The sequence below is a fragment of the Pelodiscus sinensis genome, chromosome 1 (assembly GCF_049634645.1).
Source record: "Pelodiscus sinensis isolate JC-2024 chromosome 1, ASM4963464v1, whole genome shotgun sequence".
NCBI classification, from domain to species: domain Eukaryota; kingdom Metazoa; phylum Chordata; order Testudines; family Trionychidae; genus Pelodiscus; species Pelodiscus sinensis.
Window position 1 is genome coordinate 182,722,956 of NC_134711.1, and position 26,942 is coordinate 182,749,897.

The 26,942-nt window shown below is 43.4% G+C and overlaps 1 protein-coding gene and 1 long non-coding RNA gene across 5 annotated transcripts in view; one reads left to right on the top strand and one right to left on the bottom strand.

The window, feature by feature from the left end:
* Positions 1-26,942, top strand: part of EVA1C (eva-1 homolog C) — an 81,624-nt gene that overhangs the window by 44,029 nt on the left and 10,653 nt on the right. For all 4 annotated transcript variants that reach the window (XM_025186120.2, XM_006126095.4, XM_025186119.2 and 1 more), the window contains one exon: positions 19,153-19,296. In XM_025186120.2, coding sequence (XP_025041905.1) covers positions 19,153-19,296 — 144 coding nt within the window. The remainder of the gene's footprint in view (positions 1-19,152; positions 19,297-26,942) is intronic.
* Positions 430-26,897, bottom strand: LOC112546272 (uncharacterized). The gene is made up of 3 exons (XR_012897952.1): positions 26,760-26,897; positions 969-1,118; positions 430-566 (listed from the first exon to the last, which is right to left on the bottom strand). It is a non-coding gene; the product is annotated as an uncharacterized LOC112546272 (long non-coding RNA).

Genomic DNA, 26,942 nt, shown 5'->3' on the forward strand with positions numbered 1-26,942 from the left:
TTACTGGAGATATCTTTTAAATTAGATAACCTTAAATGGTTGCTATGTGAGTGCTTAAGGCTAGTACAAATCACCGAATAAATGAAAGATATTCAGTGGGTGCCATTCAAGATGTTTAGTCATAATTTCACTCTGAGAACCAGCATATTATCTGTACACCCAATGAATACCTTTGAGGGGTTCATTGGCATTTAATGAATGCATAGAATTGGTGGTTGGCCCTCTACACAGAGGTGAATTTCATCCACTAATGAGAAATATGATACAACATTAACAGAGGATCAATAATTATTCTACAAAACCATTTGTCTGCAAGCCAATATTTCTGTTTAGCTTTATATATACACACTACTAACAAGTATATTAACGGAAAATTATATTTAGTGCTTATACAAAAACTCCATAAAAAGATCAATACCAATAATGCAGATAAAAGCTTGTGATTATTTTTATGCAAATGGTTTAAATCCTCTAGTGGTAAAAATTGGCAGCACATATGAGGTCATGTATGAATGGAAGATGACATTTTGCTCTTCAAAAGAGGGTCTTCCATGCTGTCTGAGATTCTGGGAGGAAAGAATTAATTAAAATAATGTCAAGAAAGCAAAAAGCCTGGGGTGCTCTGGTCTACATGCAAACTTGTACCATGTAATGAGATTGATTTCCTAAAACTGATTTTGTTCTGTCAGTGCAAATGGTAGAACAGCAATTGACTACAGTCAATGTAATTAAAAACAATAACAAAATGATTTTAGCTCAATTAATTGTTGCTATTTTTATTCCAAAATTAGAGTGCCTGCACATTGACTTGCATCACAACAATTAAATCAGTTGTAATTCACACCTGTTGTTATCGCTGTGTGAGTTTGTGCGCTAATCAGCACTAGACCTTTGAATATTATAATTACATTCTTTACCTAATAATGAAGACACAGGAACTTTTTAGTTTACATCAAGGAATAGATTACCTGAGGTGAAATGCTGGTCTTACTGAAGTCAATGGCAACACTTCAGTTGATTCCATTGGAGCCAGGATTTCACCCTGTGCAGTTGTTCAGTAATGGGACAAAGCACCAGTGGTGTTGAATTAACTGGAATCTTTTCTAGGTTTTGGTGACCTTGTAAACACATGGAGTAGAGTTGATAAGTAACTCATTACAAGAAGCAGCTTAGAATCGAGCCTGATGTATTCTACATTCTCCCTTTTTGATGAACAGTTTGGTAAAGCCAATTGACTGATTTTTAGAGACTCGATTCTAATGCAACCCAGATAAAGAACATAACTTTTAAAATTAAAAACAGAAGCAAAAAGTATACTCTCTCATACATAAATACAAGCCACAAATCCTCTAGGCCATGCTGAATGTTCTGTTATTAAATTCCCCAGCCCTGAAGAATGAAAATAATATGAAAAGCTGTTCTTATCCTAAAGTCTGAGATGTGATTGTCCTGATTATTTGAGTTGAGCCCTTTTATTGATTCTGCCTTGCCTTTCCTGCTTCTTGGAACTAGCCCCACTGAGAGCCAGCTCCAAAGGCACTGCTTAAGCAGGCATGGCAGGTGGTAAAAATCTGAGGATTTGGTCCCAGTTGACTTTATGGAAATGCTCAAAGTCATGCTTAGTTTCCTATGCCTTTAACAAGGGAACATAGGAACTGCTATATTGGATCATATCAGTGGTCCTTCTAGTCCTGGTATACTGTCTCCAACATTGGCTAGCACTAATTACTTTAAAGGAAGGTGTAAGAAACCCAGCAGAAGACTATTATGGAATAAAAGGAAAAGTTTCTTGAATCCTGAGTGTTTATATATCAATATATCCCATACATCTTCAGCGGGACATCACAAGTATTGGTCTCACTCTACATTGTGAAGGTCATGGTTCCACTTGACTTCAACAGGAGCAGAGTGAAGCTAACACAGGGTGCTCTTGAAAATCCTCCCCTACCTGTGTTCCAAGAATACAGTCAGGTCAAATAAGAGGGAGGAAAGCAGTGTGTCATTTGTAATGAAAGAAGTGCTAAGGCTCAAGCGATTTTCTTACATTCATAACTGATGCAACAAGCCAGAACTGCCAAGCCTCGAGGTCTGAGGTTCAGCCCTGGCAAGCCCTAGCACAAATTAACCATTGGCAAAAAGGACAAAAACTCCAGATATATTTGTACATTTTATTAAAAAAATAAATAAAAAGAAAGATTTGTTTCAAACTCCACATTGACTGATCTACTTAACTTGGATACCCAGGGACCAGAGTTCTCTGTAAGTTGAGCACTTGCATGCCCCTTTCCCTCTCATTAATAGAGTGCCTGCAACTGCTCACAGATGGTAGTATGTGTTTCTATATCTGCACATGCCTTGGTACACATAATAAAATGTATTGTGTATGGATGGAAAATATTGGAGGGAACATTGCCAGGGATCATGGTGAGATGTATGGTGTAAAATCCAGACAGATATTTTGATTTAGAAGTGGTTGTGAATGTCTGTATCTACAGATTATATCTGTTGTATTACCATATATATCAAAACACCTGTACTAACAGAAGAAACTAAAATCCTATTTTGTGAAGGGGTGGGCAGCAAAAGTGTATAAATGGACAGAATTAAAATTATGCTGGATCAAAGAGACTTGTAAGTGAATGCCCTGAAAAGATGAAAGAGAAAATGTTGTGCCTTTGGTACTGTTCTTCCATTTTGCATACAGACTCCAGAGAACATGGGGACACTGGCTAACATGGTCACACAGCTATATTTACAAAACTGTTACTGCTAATTTCAGACCTTCTCCCATTGAAATCAGAGTCCTGTCCTGGATCTTGGGTGGAGCAATATCAGAATTTTATTTTTGTTTAGAAATAATGGCAAGTCAAAAAATATATAAGAAGAATACTTAGCCTCTGTAGGCCCAATCCCGCATTCCTGGAAACCCAACATTTTCATTGATTTCGGTAGGAGCTGTTGGGGCACAAGGAACAAGAAATAGGCCCTATATATGATGCATGTAACAGTGGGGAGGAAGGATGGTCTAATAGGTAAATGGAATGGGGGAGATGTGTATTCAGTTCCTGCCTCAGATATTCTTTCTGTGTGACCTTGGCAAATCAATAAATCTATCCTGTTCCTCAGTTCCCCATCTGTAAACTTAAGCTAATACTTCTCTATATTACAGTTGTGTTATGACAAGACAATCCATTTGTGATTGTGAGGAGATTGGATACTACGATGCATGTCACAGTGGTTCCCCCTCTAGCACTCTGGGGGCCCACAAAAAAAAAAAAACCTTAAATACCTTACCTCTATACGCTTCTGCTTACAAAAACTCCCCAAGTTTACAGATTCATGGCCACCATCAAGTGAATTAAAACCCTGAAAACCAGGAAGAAACACTTGAACTTCTTCTCAAGGGGGGGAACCCCAAGCTCTTTTACCCCAACAGAGCTTGAAAAAGGAAGAAGCCACAGAAAACAAACTGTAATCTCTGATAGCTGACCTCTCTGTCTAGACTGGAACACACATAGACCTCCTGTTACCTTTCAGGACACAAGAATCAAGTCATCACCTTAAAAAGGTGATTTTATTAACTATACAAAAAGATATACCTGATAAAGCATACCTAGATGTTACAGAGCAACTGAGAAAAGAACAGAGTAAAATACAAAGAAACGTTGTCTCTTTGGGCTGCAGCTTAGATATGGTGAATGGGAAAGGGAAGGCATATGAATCTCACACAGAGAAGCTTAACTAAACCACAAAACCAAGAAAATAACCTCTCAACTAAATATACATTTACCCCTACTTACTCACAATCCCCTCACAGTCTAGTCTATTTCCATGCCCAGTATTCCTTGGAGGCATGGTAGTCCTGCCTGGATTTAAATCATCCTCTCTCTCCCCCAACTCCTGATTTAAAAAACACACACAAAATGGCAAGCAAGTAATCTTTACCATTCAAATTTCAGCACTGTACTCCATTGGTTCTTCTGGCTCCCTGCCAACACCTCCTGGCTACCTGAGTTTAGTCACCTTTAGTCACCGAGTGTTGGCCAGCACTCCTCCTTTCCATCACAGATGACATAAGTAACTAGAGAGGAAAAAAATGTCTGTACAAATGCATTTTAATGATCTTTAGCATATATATGGCAAATATATATAGAAAGTGACATGACAAATGAGAACATGAGAAGCTCAATTTAATGAGGCACAATTTTGCTTAAAAATTCATGGTGCCAGATATTTTTAAGTTACTAACTGGTCTCAGCCAATCCAGGAGTCTGTAGCAGTTTTGTTTCTGTGTACAGCATTGTATTTTCTAACCTTTATTTTTCATTCCTAGTAACATGAATGGGAACAAGATGTAATAGAGAAAATTTATTAGCTAAAGGAAAATAAGGCATTATGCCAAAGCATAGGTTACCATAGAGAGTGCAAGGAAGATTCAGGTCAACAAACACTCCTAAATTAATAAATTACTCTTATTAACACATGAAAGTACTTGAAAGAAAGGCTGTTGGATAATAGATAGCCCCTAGCTGAAATGATCAAGATACTAAATCATACTTTTACACAGACTACATCTGTTCTCCCTTATTGATCATGTGCATACATTTCTTGAAGCACTAATGTCCTTAGATATGTGTGCTCAGTTCCCACTGTGGTAAGTGGGAATTGTGTGCATGTTCCTAAGGGAAGAACATGGTCCTAAATCATTTATTCATTAATAATTGCCAAAAAGCTTGTGGCTTACATAGTAAGAAGTATGTTGTCCTCTTAGTGTGAGGGATTTATACATGTAGCCCTTTGTGCACGGAGATGAGAACATACTCTAAAGAAGTAAAAGTACAAATCACTGCAGGCAACTCGAGTACACACACCCAGTTACAATTATATACTTTTAATTTCCATAAATTATGAACAGTTAAATGCAACCAGAATCTAGGAAGTTGCTAAACATTTAAATGCCAGCAATTAAGGGATAATTCAGTGCATTAAAGGAAACTTGTAACCATTTTGCTGCAAATTCAAAAGATAAGAAAGGCCTTTTTTGTCAAGAGCTGATGTACAGAGATATGTAAAGGAAAACAATTTACAATATACAAGCCTCATTACTCCTACAAAACTCAGGAACTGTGCTACCTATTTTTGAAGGTCATCCACTGGTAATTTATCTATTAATTAATTATTTACATATATAAAGACATGGAGCACTTTTGTAGCATTTCTTATTGTGAATAAACTCAGAAAAATACTTCATTTTCAGGGCCTAGTATAAAGACTGCAGGAATTGCTGTATACCTACCAGATTGTTTCATGGATAAACTGTAGAAGGGGAAACCTGGGACCTCTGGATCTTAGTACATGAGCCTTTATACCAGGGGTGAGGAAGATGCATCCAATGGGCCGGATCAAGCCTGCAACTGCCTCAGCAAGACTCTTACCATAAAGCAGCTCATGCCGCTTTAAACAGCTGGCTGCTCTCTGCTCTGAAGACTGGAGCTGGAGCTTCGTGTGCTGCCCCCACCACCCAGCAAAATCTCGCAGCTCAATTTCTGGCCAATAGGTGCAGAGAAATTTTGCTAGGGGCAGGCTGTGAAGCCGCCGCCCTTTCCCCCTTCCAGAGCAGAAACACATGGAGCAGCCAGCCATTTTGACTTGCCTGGGACTGCAGCAGATAGGCAGGGAGCCTGCCTCAGGTTCCTGCAGGGATGCTGTCTGGGAGTCGCCTAGCTAAGTGCCTCCCAGCCAAAGCCTGCCTCTGGCACCTTACCCCATCTCCCCCCCCAACTTCCACCCCAGGCCACCAAACCCTCGGTAGCAGGGCTGCCAAAATTTATTTTGTAATACAGGCAGTCCCCGGGTTACGTACAAGATAGGGACTGTAGGTTTGTTCTTAAGTTGAATCTGTATGTAAGTCGGAACTGGAACATATTGTAAGGGAAACTCTAACCAAACATTTCTCCAGAGCTCAGTTTTATTCTCCCACACCTCACTTCCCTCAGTCCTTTATTCTCAAGCTGAGGTGTCTGCTGAGAAAAGCCGCTCCGCGTCTCCCTGGTCTGCTGGGGGGAGCGCTAGCTTCGCGTCTCCCTTGTCTGCTGGGGGGAAGCAGCTAGTGCGGGGTTGCCTCACCCCGTTTGTAAGTAGGGATCTGATGTAAGTCGGATCCATGTAACCCGGGGACTGCCTGTAGTACCAAACTTTTCACTAAAAGGTACCAAAACACACAAAAACGTACCAAATTTTAAACATCAATATATAAACCCTATAAAACATCTTAAACAGGAAAAAATACATTTAACTTACATTACATCTTACTAAAACATTGAAATGGAGGAAATACCTTATATTTTGTTAAAAGAGAACTTTTTCATCAACTGCTTCATTACTATACCATCTTTTGTTGCATTCTATCACAAAGCTCTTTTGGAAGATTCCACGTCGTGCAGTTAATGTCTTCAAGTAAAGATTTAGATCTTATTAACGCATTTAAGGTGGACATTTTCAGAGATGCGTGATTTTTAACTTTAATGTTGTTGAGTAAGGAGAAAACTCTTTCAGCAGCTGCTGAAGAATGAGGCAAAGAAAGAAGATTGATCATAAATTTTGACAACAGAGAGAAGCGATATTCATCACCGCATTTTTCTTGAGATATGTTAAACCAAAAATTCAGGCATTTTTTCAGCATTAGGAGGTTGATCTTGCATTGTCAGCTCCCTCCATTCTTTATTTATTTGTTCATAATGTTCTTCATCAACTAGGTTAGAAAATTTCATAACTAGTGGGATAATAGTGGCCTTTCCTCAATAACATTAGGTGGGTCCAATGCCTCAAGCAACTCCAATTTTGCAAACAATTCACAAGATAAAAAGCGCTGAAACATCTGCTTTGTAAGGCAAACATAGAAATTTAAAATTTTTACTTGAAATTCTTGCAATTCTTTCTGGGAAATTTTTGTAATGGGATTTTGTAATCCCTCTAGAATTCTTGAAGCCATAGGAATGCCATCTTCTAATGCAGCAGATGTAAAGAACAATAAAAGTGCAGGCCTTTGTTCTAAACTTCTTTTCACCACTTGCTCAAGGGAAAGCCATCTTGTGCAGCTAATGTGGAGAATTTTTTGAGGATTGGTGTTTGTAAATGTTTGAAATTCTTTATATTCATTTAGGCGCTTAGGACTATTGCTCAAATATGAAAAAATATTTCTGGCTAACTCTTCTAAATAATGTGGCAGTGCAGTGCAGGCTTTAGAAGCACACAAGTGCAATGAATGGCAAACACAAGGTTGTATGAAGATATGAGGATTTTTCTGTTTTAAGAGATGCTGGACTCCTCCTTTGCTTCCCATCATAACACTAGCATTATCGCTGGCAAATCCTATTAGGTTTCCAAAGGGGATTTCATTACGGTTAATGAAATTTTAAGAGCAGTTGTGTCTTTAATTTCTAAAAGTGTTAGAAATTTGTCCACTGTTTTTTGAACTTCAGTATCATAATGTCTAGCTATCAGAACAAGTTGCTTGATAGTAGAAATGTCTGTCTCATCAATAATAAGAGAAAATTTTGTCACCTTCAACTTAGATACTAGGTTACTGAAGTCATATTCACCGATCACATTAGAAAAAATGTATGTTCCTTTGGTTCTAGCACACTTGATATCCTTTGCTATTTTTGAATCTGGACAAACGTTTGTAATGAGGCCAGGCAAATGATCCAAAAGGGCTATAGGTAAATTGTGTTCTGCAATAAATCCACACAGTTTAAGCTCAGCAGCTGCTATCTGTGCTGAGTGAATAGAGGATGGACCAGGTTTCATAAAGTCAGTTACTTTTGAAGTTTGTTTTGTAGATTTTAGGTTTTTTTGATGCTTTTCTGTGTTTTCATGTCTTTCAATTTGACTTAAACTACTAGCAATTTCGCAATTGCATAATTTGCAGAAACCTTTACCTGAGTTGTATTTACTAACTACTAGCCAGCCAGAAAATTTTTCATGTATTAACAATTTTGATGGCAATTTTCTCTCATAAGAAGTGGTACACTTTTGTTTCTTTTTCTTAGGAGTGTTATCCTTATTACTATCTGAACGAATATCCATATTTTTCTCTTCACTCATAATGGGTTCACAAAAAACAACGTGAAAACACAAAATGTTCACAAAGGACTTGTCAAAGTAAGCAAACAATGCCGAGTAACTGGAATACAGCGCTAACTGCGTCACTGCAACTCAAACTGACGCCAGGGCGGCAGGGCCAGTGACGCGGCCACGTGAAGCGGAGGAATACATCACATGATTGCATCACATTACACAATACACACAGCCACAGTCTCCTCTCCCCAATCTTCATTTGCATAATAAACCGAAAAGATATTAATGAATATGTATCAGATGTAAGAAATGTTAACGTTTTAAAAATGAGCGTGGAACATAAAATTATAACTTAGAGGCTTCTGAGCAAAAATTTATAATATTAACACAAAATTCCTAAAACGTACCAAAAATATCAGGCGTCGTACCAAACGTGCAACAGGAGGTAAATAGTACCAATTTTGTAAGAACGTACCAACTTTGGCAGCCCTGCTCTGTAGTCCCTCTTCCCACCTTCTCTAGGTCCCAACACCCTCCCAGACCCTGCATCTCCTTCTACATTCCTCCCCCAGTCCAGACTCCTCTCCTGCACCCATACCCCCTCCAGGGCCCTGCACTCCAAGTCCCTGTCCTAGATCACAACTCCCTCCTTTATCCAAACTCCCTCTTAGACTCCACACCCTCTCCTGCACTCCAGTCCCTTACCCCAAGGTCCTTTCTGCACCCAACCTCCATCCAAGACCCTGCACTCCCTCCATAGAAGAGCGGCCTTTGACCACTTGACAAAATGTTGGAGTGGTCCACCTCTGCTTTATAGCCTGAGCTATGAAGCCAGTTGGCTCTTACCTAAGGCTGCAGAGCACACTCATTCTCTCTCTCTGTAAGTGGTTTAAGTGCCACTACATGGGTCAGTGAACCACCCACAGAAGGTGTGTGGGTTACACTTAGATTTCTGAACTACATGAAAATGTATTCTAGGTACCGTTATTTAAAATGAAATAAGTCCCTTTAAACATTCTGTACACTGACTCTGCAAAGTGCAGTGGTAAGCATTTGAGAAGTCTGCAGCAAACACCACCTACTTATCACTAATGTGTTATCACCCTCCAAAGAATGGGGAACTCCACATTCTGTCCCTCATATATATGCTGGCAAATTTCTGCGTGTGAACTAGAGAGTGTGATTTGATAAAAATTTTGCTAAATACGTAGCAAAATTTTTGCTAGAGTCTGAACTTGGATCCACTTGAACACCGATCCAAAATGTGAGATGATCCTGCCTGAGACTGAGGGTGTCTGCACAAGCATGTAACCTGTTTCTTTGCAAAAGAGAGATCAATCTTTCAGAAAGTTTGAGTGCTGTACTTACATCCAAGGCAAGGTATGGTTTGTCTATTATTGACATTTTTAGCACTGTTTAGAGCTTTTACTCACATACGTGGATCTGAAATAGAAATGTATCAGGAATATATTCATGAATAGAATGCACTCCATGTATTTGCTACAGCTAGCAACATCACTGAATGTCTTCTGATGTACAAGTTGAGCCTCAGGGTACATCTACACTGTGCACTTATTTTGAAATAAACTGTTTTGGAAGAAATACTCTACGCTACAGGAAAGTCTATACTACAGGGAAGCCTCAAATTAGTACGAGGCAGGCTTCCCTATTATAGACATGCTATCTTGATTTACAGCCCCTGGAGTCACTGGGAATAATTACTTTGAATGACCCTGGAGCAGAGCAGTTTTGAAATAGCAGTGGTGAAACATCCACACTACAGCTATTTTGAAATAGCTATTTCAGGATAGGTATTATGCCTCATGGAAAGAGGTTTACAGAAATTGGAATAAGCCGTCCATTATTTCAAATGTATTGCAAAATAATGGAATTGCTGTGTTGACGCTTGCATTATTTTGAAATAAGGTCAGTTATTTCAAAATAACTGTGCTGTATAGCCGCACCCTCATGTAATATGCTCCTGCATAAATGGCCGTGTTATTATCCATCTTTGAATTTCCAGTATTAACATGCTCCAGAATTGCATTGTTTCCCCCCCATCAATTCCTGTCTCCTGACTCACCTGGTTTGTGCAAAGCATGAGTCATCCTGACTTGACAGTTTGAAATCACTGCTTTCAGTTTATTTAAGATTATAAATCTTGACTAGCTCTTGTTAAGGAAATAGCTTTGAGAACATCAAGTCATGAAAACCAATGACCAGGGCTGAAAGAACCAAGCTGCAGGCCTTTAATTCTGCAATAAGTTGGTGAGGCCTGCCTCCCCCATAAACATGTGTACAGTATTTATTATCATAGCATCTAGCAGCCCCAGTCATGAGACAGAAACCTATTGTACTAGGGGTTATACAAACACAAAAGAAAAGAAAAGAGAAAAGAAAAGAGAAAAGAAAAGAGAAAAGAAAAGAGAGACACGTTCCTACACACAAAAAAGCTTACAGTTTAAGTGAAATGGGTCTATGTTTGAGGTGCAGCCCATGAAATCATTTCATTAACCCTCCCCATAATCATTAGGCTGGCCCCAGGGCTAGCCTTACCATGAAGTGAACTGAGGTGGCCGCCTCAGGTGCCAGACTGGGGGGTGGGGGGGGGGGGGGATTAAACCCTTTGAGCTTTTTTTGTCCTGTGCAGTTCTGGTGCAGCATCAGCTTCTAGTGATGCTGCTGAATTTTTTTAATGTAATTCAAAGCATCTATATATTTTTCTCTGCATCAACTCATCGATGGCAAATTTTGAAACAACATCTGGGAACATCCTCTCTGACACTGAAACCACTGAGTGCCACACAATGAGAAAGTAGAGTGGAGGCTATGAAGCCTATCAAACACCAAATTGGGAAGATAGATGATGCCATAGTTGCCATTATGGAGGATGATGCTATGACAGGAGCAGTTCGTGGGAGAACAGTGGCAGAGGGAAATGGAATCACCAGAAACATACATAACTTCAAATGTCTGTGTGGCTTAGTGTTGTGGCATGACATACTGTTTTGAAATAAATGTAAGCAAGAGACTCCAAGGTGTTGACTTTGATATATCTGGAGCCATGGAACAATTGGACAAAGGAAAGTCATACCTACAGTCTTACCAGTCAAATGAGGGATTTCAAGACGTTCTGAAGAGTGCATAGAAGTTGGCAGAGGAACTTCACACTGAAGCTATTTTCCCACCCATTCAAGAATACAAGAGTCACCAAAGAAGACGACATTTTAATTACAAGGCACGGGATAATCCCATAAGAGACCCCAAACAATTCAAAGTTGAATTCTTTAACCAGGTGCTACATTGTGCAATACAGTCAGTTCAAGAACGTTTCATGCAGCTCAAGGAACACAGCAGTATATTTGGGATGTTGTATGATATTTCAAATCTACTCATTATACCTGAAGAAGACCTACACTAAGACAGTGTTGACATATAATGACATGCACGATATTGATGCAAGTGATTTAGGTGATGAACTGAAAGCCCTTTCAAGATACATTTCAGCAGGATCAACTCCAAAGGCTGCTCTGGAATATATGTGCACAAATAAGATGATCACCCTCTTTCCAAATGCTTTTGTTGCTCTGAGGATACTTCTAACACTTCCTGTAACAGTTGCCAGTGGAGAACGCAGCTTCTCCAAGCTGAAGTTAAGAAAAAACACATCTACGCTCCACAATGATACAGGAGAGGCTTGTCGGCCTTGCAACCTTCTCAGTAGAGCATGAACTGGTCCAGACTGTGGACCTTCAGGAAGCAGTTCAAATTTTTGCAACCAAGAAAGCAGGGAAAGCACCACTTTGATTATTCAAACAGATAAAAATGCCAGTGTTTACTATGCAGACAAGAAAAGTTATATTTGTTGTTCAGGCATTTGAAATCTAAGTGTTACTTAAAATTTTTGAAGAAGGCATTTTAAGTAGCTAGTTCTCCTTTATTGGGGTAGGTAGCAGAGCAGTGCCATGAGAGGAGCAGAACAGGAAGAAGACAGAATTGAGACCTTTCAAAGTTTTGGCCCAAGTGAGAGGGTATGGGGCATCATTTGAGCTCCCCGCCTCAGGTGCCAAAATGTTGTGGGCCGACCAGGGCCCTGAGCATAGTGGTGGGGTAGTACTGGACAGCAGTGGATAAGGAGTGAAGAACATTCTTTCACAGGCTTAGCTCCAAAATTGCTGTTAGAGCCAGCGCTGGTCTTTCCATTGAATTGCAGGTTATGGATGGGAGGGGAAAGAGCATACAGTCTGTAATGTGAGAAGCTTTTAGACATCAGAAGAAGAATTGCTACTAATTAAATCCTGAACAATTTATGGCTACAGTGGCTAGGTATAATTTGCATGCCAAAACATTTCAGACTAAAGCTAATTATGAGCTGAAAGAGCCCTTCTTTCGGAAACAAGGCTTTCTAATCTGTTAAATAACTAAGGTCACTGCTGATTTTACAGCTATATTAAAAATCCTTTTTGAGGTCCCATATTCCAGTTTCACTCAGCTAAATGTCCGCTTCACAAAACCCTATTGGCACCTATCTGGCAAGCTCAGCAGAGAGAATTAATTGTCTTCTTTCTCTTGAGAGGGTCCCTTGATGATTATACTCCTACTTTCTGTACTGTCCATATTCTGTAGATGGAAGACTTCTGCCTCCAGATCTGCCAATCTGCAATTCATTTCAAACATTTAAGTGCTGTTTCAGCAAGCTATGCAAGCACATACTTATTGAAATATTAAGGCATTCAAGAAAAAATACGTGCTTACGTTCAAACCTTAGTTCATACTTAAATTCAGTTCTGTTCAGGAAAGCTTTTACACATGTGCTTAGCTTTCAGTATACACTTTAGTTCCATTGAATTTGTGGAATTATTCACTCACATGCTTAAATTTAAGCACTTGTTTTAATTCCTTGCTGAGCTGGGTCCTCAAAAAAACACAAACAAACAACTCTTTGAAAAAATGCTTTGTAGCTGGAAAACAGATCATGTTTGCAGAACAGAGTCCGCTTACTCTGTTTAACCCATTGTTGCCAGAAATATCATAAGGTTGCACAATCTTGAATTAATGTCTCATTTGAAGAGTACATTATTCTGCTTTCCATTACTGAAGGCAAGTTGATTTATTTTTCTGATTATTATCCCAGAAGTAGGAATATGATAAATTAAATTTACTATGTATTTTTGACTGACTCGCCTACACTTTTCCCACTAACCCATCTCCTATAGGAATATTCCTCATTCAAAATCTCCTTTAAGCTATGCTTATTTTTCCTCTTTAGTGGTGCTAAATGAGGGGAGGGTGATCCCTGTAGTGTTTATGGCAAGAGACATCCTGCAAAGAGCCCTGTAGCACTAGTGATTCAGGGAAAGAGGCCTTGTTTTCACTCCTTTCAGAAGTGTATTTTTTAACTCAGGATAGCTAACACTGTGACAACTGGGGGTTCAGACAGGCCAGGGAGGGGTTTGGTCACCATTTGCCTTGTAATCCTGGGAGCCTTACGACTGTGCAGCTTTGGTCCAGTTCTCTCACCCCATCAGTCTGCCAGCAGCCCACAAGCCTCACCCAGGCTTTTCCCCAACTTGGTTACTCCTTGAAGGCTGATGGGAGCTCTACATTTGCCCTAGAATTGTTCTGCTGCAGGAACCAGTCCCTCTCAGTGGACCCTCCCAGAGAAAGCTATGGGTTTGCTGCTTTTACACAGGCAGAAAAAACTGTCCAGCCTGCAGGCTCTGGCAGCACACACCTTAGGGAACTTACCCAGCACTGATGATAGACAATGTCAGCAAAACAAGTTTATTAACAGAAGAGCTTGTCTTAAGTGACGCCGAGTACCAGGGCTAGATGTAGCAATGGTTACAAGCAAATAAAAGTAAAAACACACCTCTAGAAGATGAAAACTTTCTAGCAAGGTATTCTTTGCTAACAATGTTTTTTCTGTCAGTCTCCTTTCCAGACATTTACTGGCCACCTTGGCCAGGATCTATTACCGAGATTAAATCCTTTGGTTTCATTGTCTCCTAAGGTAAAGGATCAAGATGGAGACTCTCTCTGTTCTTTATATCCTCCAAAAGATGCCTTTGTCACAGGGCGACATATGGGGAGGAGCCAGCCAGCAGCTGGTGGGGTGACTAGTGGGAGGAAATGCCCACAGCAAGGGTCCAGCCCTCTGTGTCCCCAGCAGCTTTGCTCTCCTGCCCCACACTCACTGGTGGGAAGCGGCATGCTCTGGCCAGGGAAGCAAACCAAGCTACTGGGGGCCGCCTTGCTCCACTTCCCCCACCGCTACTGGTGAGTATGGGGAAGGACCCTCACTGCCAGTGCCCACCAAGGGAAGAGGCAGGGTGGGGATGCAAAGGCAGGGTGGGGATGAGGAGACAATGGAGCAGAGCAGGGGCAGGGAGAGGCAGGGTCTGGGGCAAAGAGGGGAAAACCCGGCCTTTCCTCGGGCTGCGAGTGTCATGTGGCCGTAGCCCCCACGTCTCCTCTTCACCAAAGGCCTCTGCTTTGTCATACTAGAGATTCAGTGTCTGTTTGGGGTGTATGAGCTGTGTGAATTCTCTGTATTTTGAGTTCAAGATCAGGTTAAACCCTGTTGGTTTAGTGCAGTGGCTTTGTTTATTATTAACATGTGTGTTTACCTTAATTCACACTTTCCTTTGTCTAGGACAGACCTGTTTATCACCTTTTACCTAGGCAAGACTGTCTAGTCTTAAACATGTTCTAGTAACATGCAGAAGGAATTCTTAAGTTTACCTATAATGTTAACATATGCATTATAAAATTATATTACTATAATTATATATTACTATTCAGCATATTTTTAGCTTTCATATTGCACCTCACAAGGTATATTTTGCACAAATATTATTGCAGTAGTGTGTAGGGTATGAAATCAAAGGGACACCTAAGGACACAAATGAATGAACTAGCCTGCAGTAGATGCACCGTGAGGACAAAGTACTTCAGATTTACCATGAAGTAAACTAGGTGAGATCATACCCCCACTGGGGATATAGAATTGACCTCATCTGGATTACCTCACGTAAAGCTAAAGTGCCTGGTCTCCCTGTTTTTTACTTCATGATAGCTCATGTATGTTAGCTACCCTGAGGTAAAAAGAGTACTTTTTTAGCAGTGAAACAAGCCCTAAAAGAGAACACATAGCAGTGGCAGCAGAGAGAGGGGAAAGAAATGAAACAAGGAAGTGGAGAAACTTGGAGACAAAAAGAGGACAAAGTGGACTAAAAGGTCTAGCATGAAAAAACAAGGTAAAAGAACAAAAATAAGAATGAAAGACAGAAGGCAAAACTACTATTAGAGACATACAGGGGAAAGAACACTTAGGCTGTGTCTACACTGGGCCACTTATTCCAGAAAAGCAGTCGCTTTTCCGGAATAACTTGCCAGCTGTCTACACTGGCCGCTTGCTTTTCCGGAAAAGCAATGACTATCTACTGTAAAATTGTCAGTGTTTTTCCGGAAAAACTATTCCAGAAAAGGGCCAGTGTAGACAGCACAGTAGTCTTTTCCGCAAAAAAGCCCTGATCGCGAAAATGACGATTGGGGCTTTTTTCCGGAAAAGCGCGTCTATATTGGCCACGGACACTTTTCCGGAAAAAGTGCTTTTCCGGAAAAGCATCCTGCCAATGTAGACGCGCTTTTCCCGGAAATATTTATAACGGAAAACTGTTCCGTTTTAAGCATTTCCGGAAAAGGGTGCCAGTGTAGACGTAGCCCTAGTGTACATCTACACTGCACAACTATTTTGAAATTTGACATTGTGTAGATGTGCCAAATTTCAAAATAAGCTATTTTGAAATAGAATCAAAATAAGATATGCAATTTGCTTAGCGCAAATTGCGTATCTTATTTCAAGATTAGGGTGCTTTATAGACGCACCTTTAGAGAAAAAGGCTCAGAATGGACAGTGGAGAGAAAGAGAGAGGAAATAGGTGAGACAACCAACATACAACATGATAGATGGCAGAAGAAAAATAACTAGGCACCAACTACAAGTTGGCGCAGCAATCAAGAGAAGAATAAAAATTTGGCCCAGATGAATGAGTTCAAAGATACTTCAGTCCAATCTCATAATTTGTACCTGCCATTTGGTGCATTCAAAAACCTGAATTTGAATGTGAGAACAGCAAAAGCATATGTGGTTTGCCTGGTTTGGCATCTCTTTGATTCATCTGTGTAATTTCTGCTTGGGGAGATTTGCATGAGCAAAATTGCAGGAGTGCATTTTGAGGCTGTTCTTGAAAATGTACTCTTTAATATTAATTATACAGAATTTTTCTGAAAGATAACAAGCATACACAAAAAGTATACATGAAGAGGTATAACATTTTGAACTGAATTGTTTAGCTGTTAAACATTGGATAGCCTACAGAGAGCAATTAAATAGTTTTCATGTAAGGCATAGAAAAACTACACCTTCCTGCAAAAGAATAAAGGACAAATAACTAGCATGAGAGGTTGGAATGGATCCACCCAACATGAAATCAAGCAGATTCTGGAATTTCCTCAGTACCATTTAGCTGCCAAGAGCCCTATCCATCTATGTGATGTGCCAAGAATGGCTTAGGTAGAGGAGCCTAACCCAAAGTCAATATGAATATGGATTAAAAGGAGCTATTAACTTGAACAGCAACATGAACCAACACCTAAAAAACCTGAAATTAAACATGTACTCATTATGTTATTGTACTTGAATGAAATAAGCAAACCAATGGCTTGAGCCTCTTATAAAGCACCATTCATACAAATACAATTAAAAACAGAGCAAGAAATGTAGAAAATATAATTAAACATTCAAGAACAATATTATTACCATGAGCAGTTCCTGTATGGGTCATCTGATATCTCTTCTACAATACATTTAGTTGCTTTCTTACTTGCCAAGATGAAATATTTTGCTGCAGAAACAGCCCTAAAAATGTTCACATAATCTAAGTATTCCAAGGTTCAAAAACACCAACATGGAGACTAAAACAGCTGAGTCACTGAATCAAAACTCTGCCTCCTTTTTGTCAGCCCCGAGTTTATAAAATGTCGCTGTGAGAGTGAGACAGACAGACATGTGTATTGTGGTCAGAAGATTTTGCAAATTAAAGTTTAGCCATTTGCAAAAACAAACAAAACAAATGAATGTGATCTTAAGACTGGCTACTCAGGAATTCAGGTTGCTCATAGTTGTTTAAGTCTGGTCTGCATTTAAAAGAATTATATAAGTTACAGATCTTCATTCTCTGGATTTCAAATTTTGATTTTTGTCAAAAACCTCAATATCAAGTCTCCATTTTCTTTTCAAAGGTAACTGATTTATGAATTGTCAAATCTGTTGTAAAACTTATTTAAACTTCTTGTGATCATAAGAATGTTTCTTCCAAAGTAGCACTAACCAACCCAGAGGGAAATAAAGAGGAAAAAGATACTTTGTTTGACATTTGTGATCAAAGGGAGTAAAATATTTCTCACCTCTTCAAAGTGTCCAGCTGGAGATTCCAAAAAGAAAGCACCCATCCTTTATGGAAAGCCAGGCAGAACATGAAATAACATTTGTTGGGAGCAGAGAGCTCCAGAAAACAATGAGCTTCTCTTGACTTCCAATTTTAGAAGGTTTTGTATTTAAAAACCAAGACAAAAATGTACTTTTTCTATTGGTTTTGTTAAAGCTATTGTACATTTTCTGAAGTAGATTAAAGCATGTAGGTATAATATATAAACTTTCCTATTCAGTTTATTTCACCTTCAATGTAGAATCCAGTTGGATGAGTTTATTTTTATAAAATTACTACAGATGGAATGTTATTGATACTGGGAGCATATTTTTGATGTGCAACATGAATACAAATCCCAGGTCCTAATAAATACAAGGAAAATGTAAAAGTTAGCAGGGTAAATTTATATTCAATGAACAAAGCCAATACTTAATTCTGCAGTCCGATTAGGTAAAACATCTTTGAAATTAATGGATATTTTCACTGAATTTGGATGGCAGGTTCAGGTTCATAAGTACAGGCAGTCCCCGAGTTACGCGGATCCGACTTACGAACGGGCCGTTCCTCTCCCTGGTCTCCAGCAGACCAGGGAGAGGAAGCAAAGCGGCGGAACACGTGGGCAGCAGACAGGGCTGTCCGCTGCCCACGCGCTCCGAGGCTTGGCTCCCACGCGCTCCGAGGCTCTGCAGACCAGGAGGATGAGGGGGGGGGGGCAAAGCAGAGCCAAGCCGTGGAGCACGCGGGCAGCGGACAGCCCAGACGCGTCTGGGCTGTCCGCTGCCCACGTGTTCCACCGCTTTGCTCCCCGTCCCCCTGGTCTGCAGACCAGGGGGACGGGGAGCAAAGCAGAGCAAAGCCACGGAGCCCGAGGGCAGCAGGACAGCCACGGCGCGTCTGGGCTGTCCCGCTGCCCCCGTGCTGTCCCGCTGCCCCCGTGCTCCGTGGCTTTGCTCCGGACACCTGTGGTACAGCAGCTGGGGCGCTGCCAGTTGGTACCGTAGCGCCGCTCTGGGCGCTACTGGACCAACCGGGCAGCACCCCAGCTGTTCTGCCCCAGGCGTCCTGATTCAGCCACTGCTGGTCAGATTCAGCAGCGGCTGAATCAGGACGCCTGGGGCAGAGCAGCTTGGGTGCTGCTGGGTTGGTCCAGTAGCGCCGAGGAGCGGCGGCACTACTGGACCAACCCAGCAGCACCCCAGCTGCTCTGCCCCAGGAGTCCCCAAGTCAGCCGCTGCTGAAACTGACCAGTGGCTGACTACAGGAAGCCCCTGTCCCGGGCTTCCTGGAATCAGCCGCTGATCAGTTTCAGCAGCAGCTGACTTGGGGATGCCTGGGGTTCTTAAGTTGAATTTGTATGTAAGTCAGAACTGGCGTCCAGATTCAGCCGCTGTTGAAACTGATCAGTTTCAGCAGCGGCTGAATCTGGACGCCAGTTCCGACTTACATACAAATTCAACTTAAGAACAAACCTACAGTCCCTATCTTGTACGTAACCCGGGGACTGCCTGTATAGCATGCATGTGGTAGATATTGTCTTTGATAAATATATAATCAACATTTCAGATTTTTTTTCTTTCAGACTGTATATCCTATGCAGCTTTAGAAGTATTATCAAGGAGATGTTATGGGAAACAGAGATGTAAAGTTATTGTCAACAACAATGATTTTGGAAGTCCATGCCTGCCTGGAGTGAAAAAATATCTTAATGTCAGCTACGCCTGTGGTAAGAGCAAATTATAATGATCATTATAAATACCTCATTCTACTTGCAGAGCATACTAATGTAAATTTGTGTGTATAAACCCACATACCCAGAGCTGGATTCCTACACGTGGCCTTCCTATTAGCAGCTGTATTTACCTGACTAAGTAGCTAAGATGTAGGCGCAATCACAGAGCTAGAAATCTATAGGACATAAATTGCAATCATTAAAATATGTGCTTGACAAATGCACTAAGTCATTAAATTGTATTCCACATATTTCAGCTACGGCAGAGTAAAGTAAAGAAAATCCAGCCTTTATAAAGCACTTAATCATAATAAAAGAGCTGTATAAAGGCCCTGATCCTGAAATACAATCCATCTGGGCACCTATTACCCTACAGAGGATTTTCTTATTCCTGGGTAAACTCTCAGGCCAGCGCTACACTACAGACTTACATTGGTATAACTACTTTGCTCAAGTAGGTGAAAAAACCCACACATCTCCCCCACGAGGAATGAAGTTACACCAACCTAACCCCCAACGTTGGCAGTGCTACGTCCACAGGAGAGCTTCTCCTGTCAAACTGCCACCATCTCTCTCAGAGGTGAATTAACAAGCCCTCCCATCGGAGTAGCAGCATCTTCACGGAAGTACAACAGGTGTGCACCAGTGCAGCTACCTCTGCAGCCAGAGGTGGAATAAGATTTATTGAGGGCCTGAGCACAAAGAATTTTTGCCCACTCCTCAACCTTCCTTCTGCCATCCCCTGCTCCTTCTCTCTCCTCCCCAAGGTTCCACCCCCTAGCCAGGTCAGAAGCCAGAGCCAAGATATGGTAAGAGACATGTAGGGAGTCCAAGACACCGAGGGGAGCTCTGGACCCTCCTTTTCCCCATGGTGACTAGCCCCAGGGGCAGGAACAGTGGCACTGGAACTATTTTTAGGGTGCGGTGCTGAGCAGTGCCCCCCCCCACATCTGTTTGTGTCCCTCACTGCCCCAGGCTGGGGTCACACCTAGGACTGCCAACTCTCATGGACGAGACACCATTGCTGCAAATGGCATCCAGTCTGGGAGAGTTGGCAACTTAGCCTCAGCTGGAGGCAGCTACAAAGCCCCAGGCCAGTAGTGGGACCCCTAGTGGCAGTGGCACCTCCAGAGCCAGTGTTAGCGGGATGGTAGGACCCTGGAGAAGCCACTCAGAGGCTGGGACTTGAGGCTGGTGGAGCTGACGGTGGATTTGCAGCAGAGCCGGCCCCTGGGCGTGGGGAAGGTGGGTGGAAAACCTGGGGGGTACTGCAGCACCTCCCCCTATCACACCACATCTTCATTTCCCACGCCTGAGGGTAGGAACACGTCAGGGACTGTTCACCAGCTTTGTTTCTATTATCTTTCCCCTCCTTCATCATAGTGTGCAGCAGCAATTCTGCGGTAATTGCTGCTTCCTGTTCTGTTGTGGAGGTATAGTTAAATTGTTTAACTGTGTGCCAGATTTTGGGATTAGAAAGGAATTTTTCCCTCAGGGTAAGTTTGACAAGGTTCCTGGAGGGTTATTTCAACTTCCTTAGCAGCATCCTGGAGGCCTCGTTTTAGATAAATAGGAAGCAAAGACAGGATTTGAAAGTTGTAAGTGTATAAATGAGTTTGTAATTGACACCGCTTGCGACTACTGTTCAGCGTGGGTGAGAGGCTTAGAGGGGCCAACTACCAAAGGTGAATGGGGATAAGAGACCTATGAGATAACTGGGGGACATTATTAGGCTGATGATGCTCCCGTGTGTTCTCTCATCCCCCTCACCAAGGAGGGAGCCAGAGGATTGGGAGTAGGGTTGCCAGATGGGTTCAACAAAAATACCGATCATACTTGACATTACATCACAATCTACATTACATCCTATTTAGAAAATACCAGACATTTACATTTTTTCAACTCGTTTCCCAAACAGAAAGATCAAATACTGGACTGTCCGGTTCAAAACCGGACACCTGGCAACCCTAATTGGGAGGGAGGAAGCTAAATCCTAGGAGAGAAGCTGAAGATCCAACCCTGAATAGCAGCTATTTGGCACAGAGGTCAATTAACACTGTTTTAAATCCAGATAAATTTTTTGTATTGGGAGCCGAGGTAGTTAGCTCCCTCCATTACAGTTAATAATTAATAATGTAGTCTACTTCCCCTTTAGTTTCCATCCCCATACCTGTGTTTTCATTCTCTTACATGTCCTGATCAATGCTCTTGCCCTGTAATCAGTTTATTTTGACAGTGCTGCTCCCAAAATATCAGAGGCTACAAAATCCTGCCATTCTGGCAGTCAGCTAAGGATGGTATCTAATCAGAAGGAAAGTACAGGCAGTCCCCGGGTTACGTACAAGATAGGGACTGTAGGTTTGTTCTTAAGTTGAATCTGTATGTAAGTCGGAACTGGCGTCCAGATTCAGCCGCTGCTGAAACTGACCGCCAGTTCTGACTTACATACAGACTCAACTTAAGAACCCCAGGCGTCCCCAAGTCAGCTGCTGCTGAAACTGATCAGCAGCTGATTCCAGGAAGCCCGGGGCAGAGCAACTCTGCCTCGGGCTTCCTGTAGTCAGCGCTGGTCAGTTTCAGCAGAAGCTGACTTGGGGACGCCTGGGGCAGAGCAGTTGGGGTGCTGCTGGGTTGCTCCAGTAGCGCCGCTCCTCGGTGCTACTGGACCAACCCAGCAGCACCCCATCTGCTCTGCCCCAGGCGTCCTGATTCAGCCGCTGCTGAAACTGACCAGCAGCGGCTGAATCAGGACCTGGGGCAGAGCAGCTGGGGTGCTTCTGGGTTGGTCCAGTAGTGCCCAGAGCGGCGCTGCAGGACCAATCAGCAGCGCCCCAGCTGCTCTGCCCCAGGGTCCAAAACAAAAGCCTGGTCTGCTGGGGGGGGGGCCACTAGCTGCGCCTCCCCCCCCCCCAGCAGACCAGGGACACGGGGAGCAGAGCCGCAGCTGCTGCGGGGTGCCGCGCCTCTGAGGCTTTGCTCTGGCAAAGTCTCAGAGGCGCGGGACCCCGCCGCGGCTGCCGCTTCAGTCCCGGTGCCTGTGGTCTGCTGGGGACGGTCCCCAGCATACCACAGGCACCGGGACTTAAGCGGCAGCAGCGGCGGTTCCCCGCACTTCTGAGCGCGGGAACCCGCCCGGAGACGGTCTCCAGCAGACCAGGGGCACCGGAGCAGCTTACGAACGGGGCTTTCTCGCCCCGGAGCTCGTGGGTAGCAATCCGCCACCTCGACCTCCGGGGCGAGAAAGCCCCGTTCGTAAGCTGCCTGTAGCTAGCTTCTGTAGGTAGCTTCGGGGACTGCCTGTAGCTAGCTTCTGTAGGTAGCGTGCATATAGCCTTATTTAAGTTAGTGGGTATCTTTCTAATGCAGGCATGTCAAACAGGCCTCTGGTGGGCCGATCAACATTTTTTGCAGCCCGCCACTACATTTTTATTAAAGAATAAACTGCAGCCCGCTAGCCATTCAAGAGTACGTGTGCACGGCACCGCAGTGACTGCTTACGGCTGGCCAGGCTGCTCTGCACTGGGCGCTCCAACACGTGCTCAAAGCCGGCTAGCCGCTCTGCACAGGCATCAAGCACCTGCTCACAGCTGACCGCTGTGCTCATGCTGCCCCAGCGCCTGAGGAAGAAATATGTGGTGGCGGCTCCAGGACCCAGGCATTGGGTTGCAGGGGGGAGCTCTGGGAGTGCCTGGTTCCGGTGGAGGGGGAAGGCATTAGGTTAGGGGGGGCCTGGCTTTGTAGGAGGGGGAAGGTATTAGGTTGGGGGAGAGGGCTGGGAGTGCCTGGCTCTGGGGGAGGAGGGAGGCATTGGGTTAGAGCAGGGAGGGGTGCTCTGGGGGAACGGAAGGGAATTGGGTTATAACGAGGATATAGGAGTGCCTGGCTCTGGGCGAGAGGGGGGGGGATATTTTGTTAATATTTTGTTATTTATTCCCAAATAAAATCACAAAATATATATTAATTTTAGATCAAGAAATGTCATTTTTTTTGCAATTGCATGAATATTATATGTTTATGCAAAATCTCAAACTTACAAAGTATCTGAAATTTTCACAGAAGCCTGTTCTATTTGATTGACCATGGTCTATACTTGTTTTTATTTCAACAAAACAAGCTATGTATCATGTACAAAATTTAAAAGTACCTTATATTTATATTTAAATTAAAAATGATTTTATATGGGCAAATAAGTTTTACATATCAATTAAATTATGTTAAAACAAGACCTGAAAAATTATAAAATATACCTAAAACATAATAATAAAAAATTATGACTTTCTGATAGAAGTACATTTTCTTTGGTGGCCCTGAGAGCTATCAGTTTTCGTTTGTGCGGCCCTCAGTAGGCTTCAAGTTTGACATGCCTGTTCTAATGATTTCTTCAGGGAGCTTTGGATTAGGCCCCTATAGCTACACTACAGAAACTACAATAGTATCATTAACTCTCTCCATCTCTGCTCTTTCTTACCCTCGGTCTAAGCACTGAAATAAGACACTGGTATAACAGGCGAAGCCCATAGCAGCAATCTGTGCTGCCAGTGGAAAGGAAGTCTTAACTCTTTGGCAATCACCAAAGATCCCTGGGCTTCATGGGTTTGAAAGCTGTGCTCCCTACCCCTTCCCTTCTGTGCAGCTGCAATCTCCTCCCCTTCCTGTTGGGAATATGTTAAATTAACTCAGTTGGGAAATATTGTGGAGTTTCCTGATTCTACCTCTGGCAGGTCTTCCCATGGGAGATGCCCAAGTAAGCAGTATTCAGAGTTGACTTGCATGGTTGGCAATAAGTAGGCATTTTCGGATGGATTTTTATCATAACTGTACAGTGCCATATTTCTTAAGATCATAGAAACCATGATCATCGATGGATTATCTAGAAGGCAGGTTCCTTGCAGGCATAATAGGGAATTTTTAAAGATATGGTTTAGAGCTTTTAAGAGTCTACCCTCATATGTTGGTCTTCAGGTAGGAGGAATTACTAAGACTGATATTTATTTTTATGAAGAATCTGGAGGCTTGCCATGGAGCTAATACAGAATATGCTTTGACCGTAAATTCTGTATTTACAAAAGTGAGTTATTGGAATTCCCTTTTATTATGCCACCAATAATTATGACACCTTATTCTTTATTTGTTGGCCGAGGGGAGTGTTTATTGTAAGATAATGCACACTATTAATCATTGTAGTGGTTTTGCAAAGACACACCAACCAGGTAGCAGATAACATTCTTCTACGTTGCTGGCACATTTGCAGTTTTTTTCTGCCAAGCACTACTAAACTATGCTATCTGAAGCTTTAGCGAGTGCTTTTCAGCTCTAATTATTTTACAGATCTTCTAGTAGCCATGAGAAAATAAGAGTTTTGGAATTATTGAAATTCCATACACAAGGATGGAAGCTTATTTTTAAAGCAAATCTCTCCCTGGAAATTTCTGATTATTGCAGTAAATCATGTTCTATGTTGCTAAAGCAATTTACCTGTGCAGCCAAAGTGAACTGAATTGGTAGCTGTAAGGGTTCTTGTCAGAGGGAGGCCTCGCTGACTCACTGGGAGCCACTGAAGTTCAGGGCTTCAGGCTTGACTGCAGGTCAAACCACAGTGAAAGAGGTCATGCCCTTGTTCACGAGCATGGCAGCAAATCAACCCTTAGGCAGTACTCTGCACTACAGTGTAGGAGCTAGGGTTGCCAGATGGCTGAAAGAAAAATACCAAGCCCCCTTCTCCCCCCCAAAAAAACACAGGGAAAAAATGTTGTTGAAGAAAAAAAGGGGGGGGAGGAGGACCAAAGTTGTTGAGAAAAAAAAAAAAAAAAAAAAACCACACACACAACCTCCAAGAACCTAGCCCTTACCAGGTAATCATTAAAAAAACCCCCGAATATGCTTAATTGGGGGGGAGGGCAGCCAGGAAGGTGGGGGCGGAGGGCTGGAAACAGCTAACGGGGGGGGGAAGAGGGCAGCAACGGGGCTGGCCAGAGGAGATGGGGGAGGCCAACGGGAAGCAGAGCTGGTCATGAGGGGGCTGGCCGTGGGATATCGGGGAAGAGGGGACCAGATGGAAGGGGGTGGGGCTGGCTGGGAGTAAGGGCTCTGGAAGCAGAGCTGGCAGGGGGCAGTAGTGGGGGGGGGGCGGGAGGAAGAGGGAGCAGGAGGCACAGCTGGTGGGAGGGGGTGCAACGGCGGGGGGGCCAGGAGGAAGCAGGGAAACAGAGCTGGCAGGGGCAGGGAGAGGAGCATTGGCGCTGGCCGGGGGAGACAAGGAAGAGGAACGGGCCAGCGGGAAGCAGAGCTGGGGGCGGGGCAGTGCAGTACAGGGGGGTTGGCCAGGGAAGATCAGGAGGGGAGGTGGGGGAGAACCGGCCGGCTGGGAAAGGGGTGGGGGGTGAGCAAATTGGCCAGCAGGGAGCAGGACTGACCTGGGCACTTGCTGCCTGTCCCGCGCAGGCTCCCAGCGACGCTGGAGCAAGGAGGAGGCTTCCCCTCCTCCTCACACTCAACCAATTGACGGCTCCCGGCAGCAATAGCAGCCCCGCCTCCCAGCTGGGACTCCCAACCGCTCCCCCAGCCCACGCCAGGCTTCCGTCCAGTGCACAGCTAGAAAAATCAGAAAATACTGGACATTACACATGTCTGGTATTATCTGATACCGGACTGTCTGATACAATACCGGACACCTGGCAACCCTAGTAGAAGCTCAGGCCCTGGATCAGGGCAGAGCGACAAACAGACAGTTAAACAGTGCAGGTACAGCCTGAGCAGCAGTTTTAGAAGGCTGGGCGCCGTAAGAGCGGGCCAGCAATCTATTAACAAGTAGTTCAAAAACAGTTAAGTGGTCCAGAGTTCAAAGCCCAGGCCTGTCTGCAGGCTGAGCCAGGGGTCAGGTCTCCTTGTTGGTGGAGAGCCGACAAGCGCAGGAGCTTCTTTCCCTACAGGGAGATCCTGCCACGCAATGGAAGGAGCTGGCGGGGGGGGATGAAGGCCCACCCAATCCACTGCATCCCAGCCCTTCGCCCTAGCAGTGGCAGCGCCGCAGCCACTGGGTCAGCGGGGCTCCAAGCCGTAACACGCCATCCGGGTCAGTGGGTTAGCGGGGGTCTGAGCCACAATGCGCTGCCCAGCTGACCTCCATTTGTTCAGCCGCCCCGAGTGCTGTGCTTTTCTTTTAGAACCTTTGGCAGGTAAATTGTAAACTTGTGTAGGGTGGTGTGCACAATTTCGGGCTGGGTGCAAAGGATCTGCGTGTCTGGTGCAATGGTGGTACTGAGTGAAGACACTCAAGGCAGGAAAAGTTCAACTGTCCTATCCAGAAACTCCATTTTGTTTTCAGTTACTGATGGCAGTAACCGCTCCTTTAAGTGTGCACCTTACCCACATCCTATTTACAACAATTACATTATAAACATTATAAACAAATCAGCATTATAACACCACTCTAACACCTGTTCCCCCTGGAGGCCTACCTGGCTCGGCGGCTGCTCCTTGGTGTTGGCTGGGGACAGAGGCACCAGCAGTGTGTCCATAGGTTTGGGGTCCTGCGTGGGTAAGGGTACAGGCAGTCCAGCCCACTTGGCTGCACTTAGCAAGGGTCCTGGGGGTCCAGGTAAATCTGTGGGCCCAGGCAACGGCTTCCGCAGCCTTGTCCA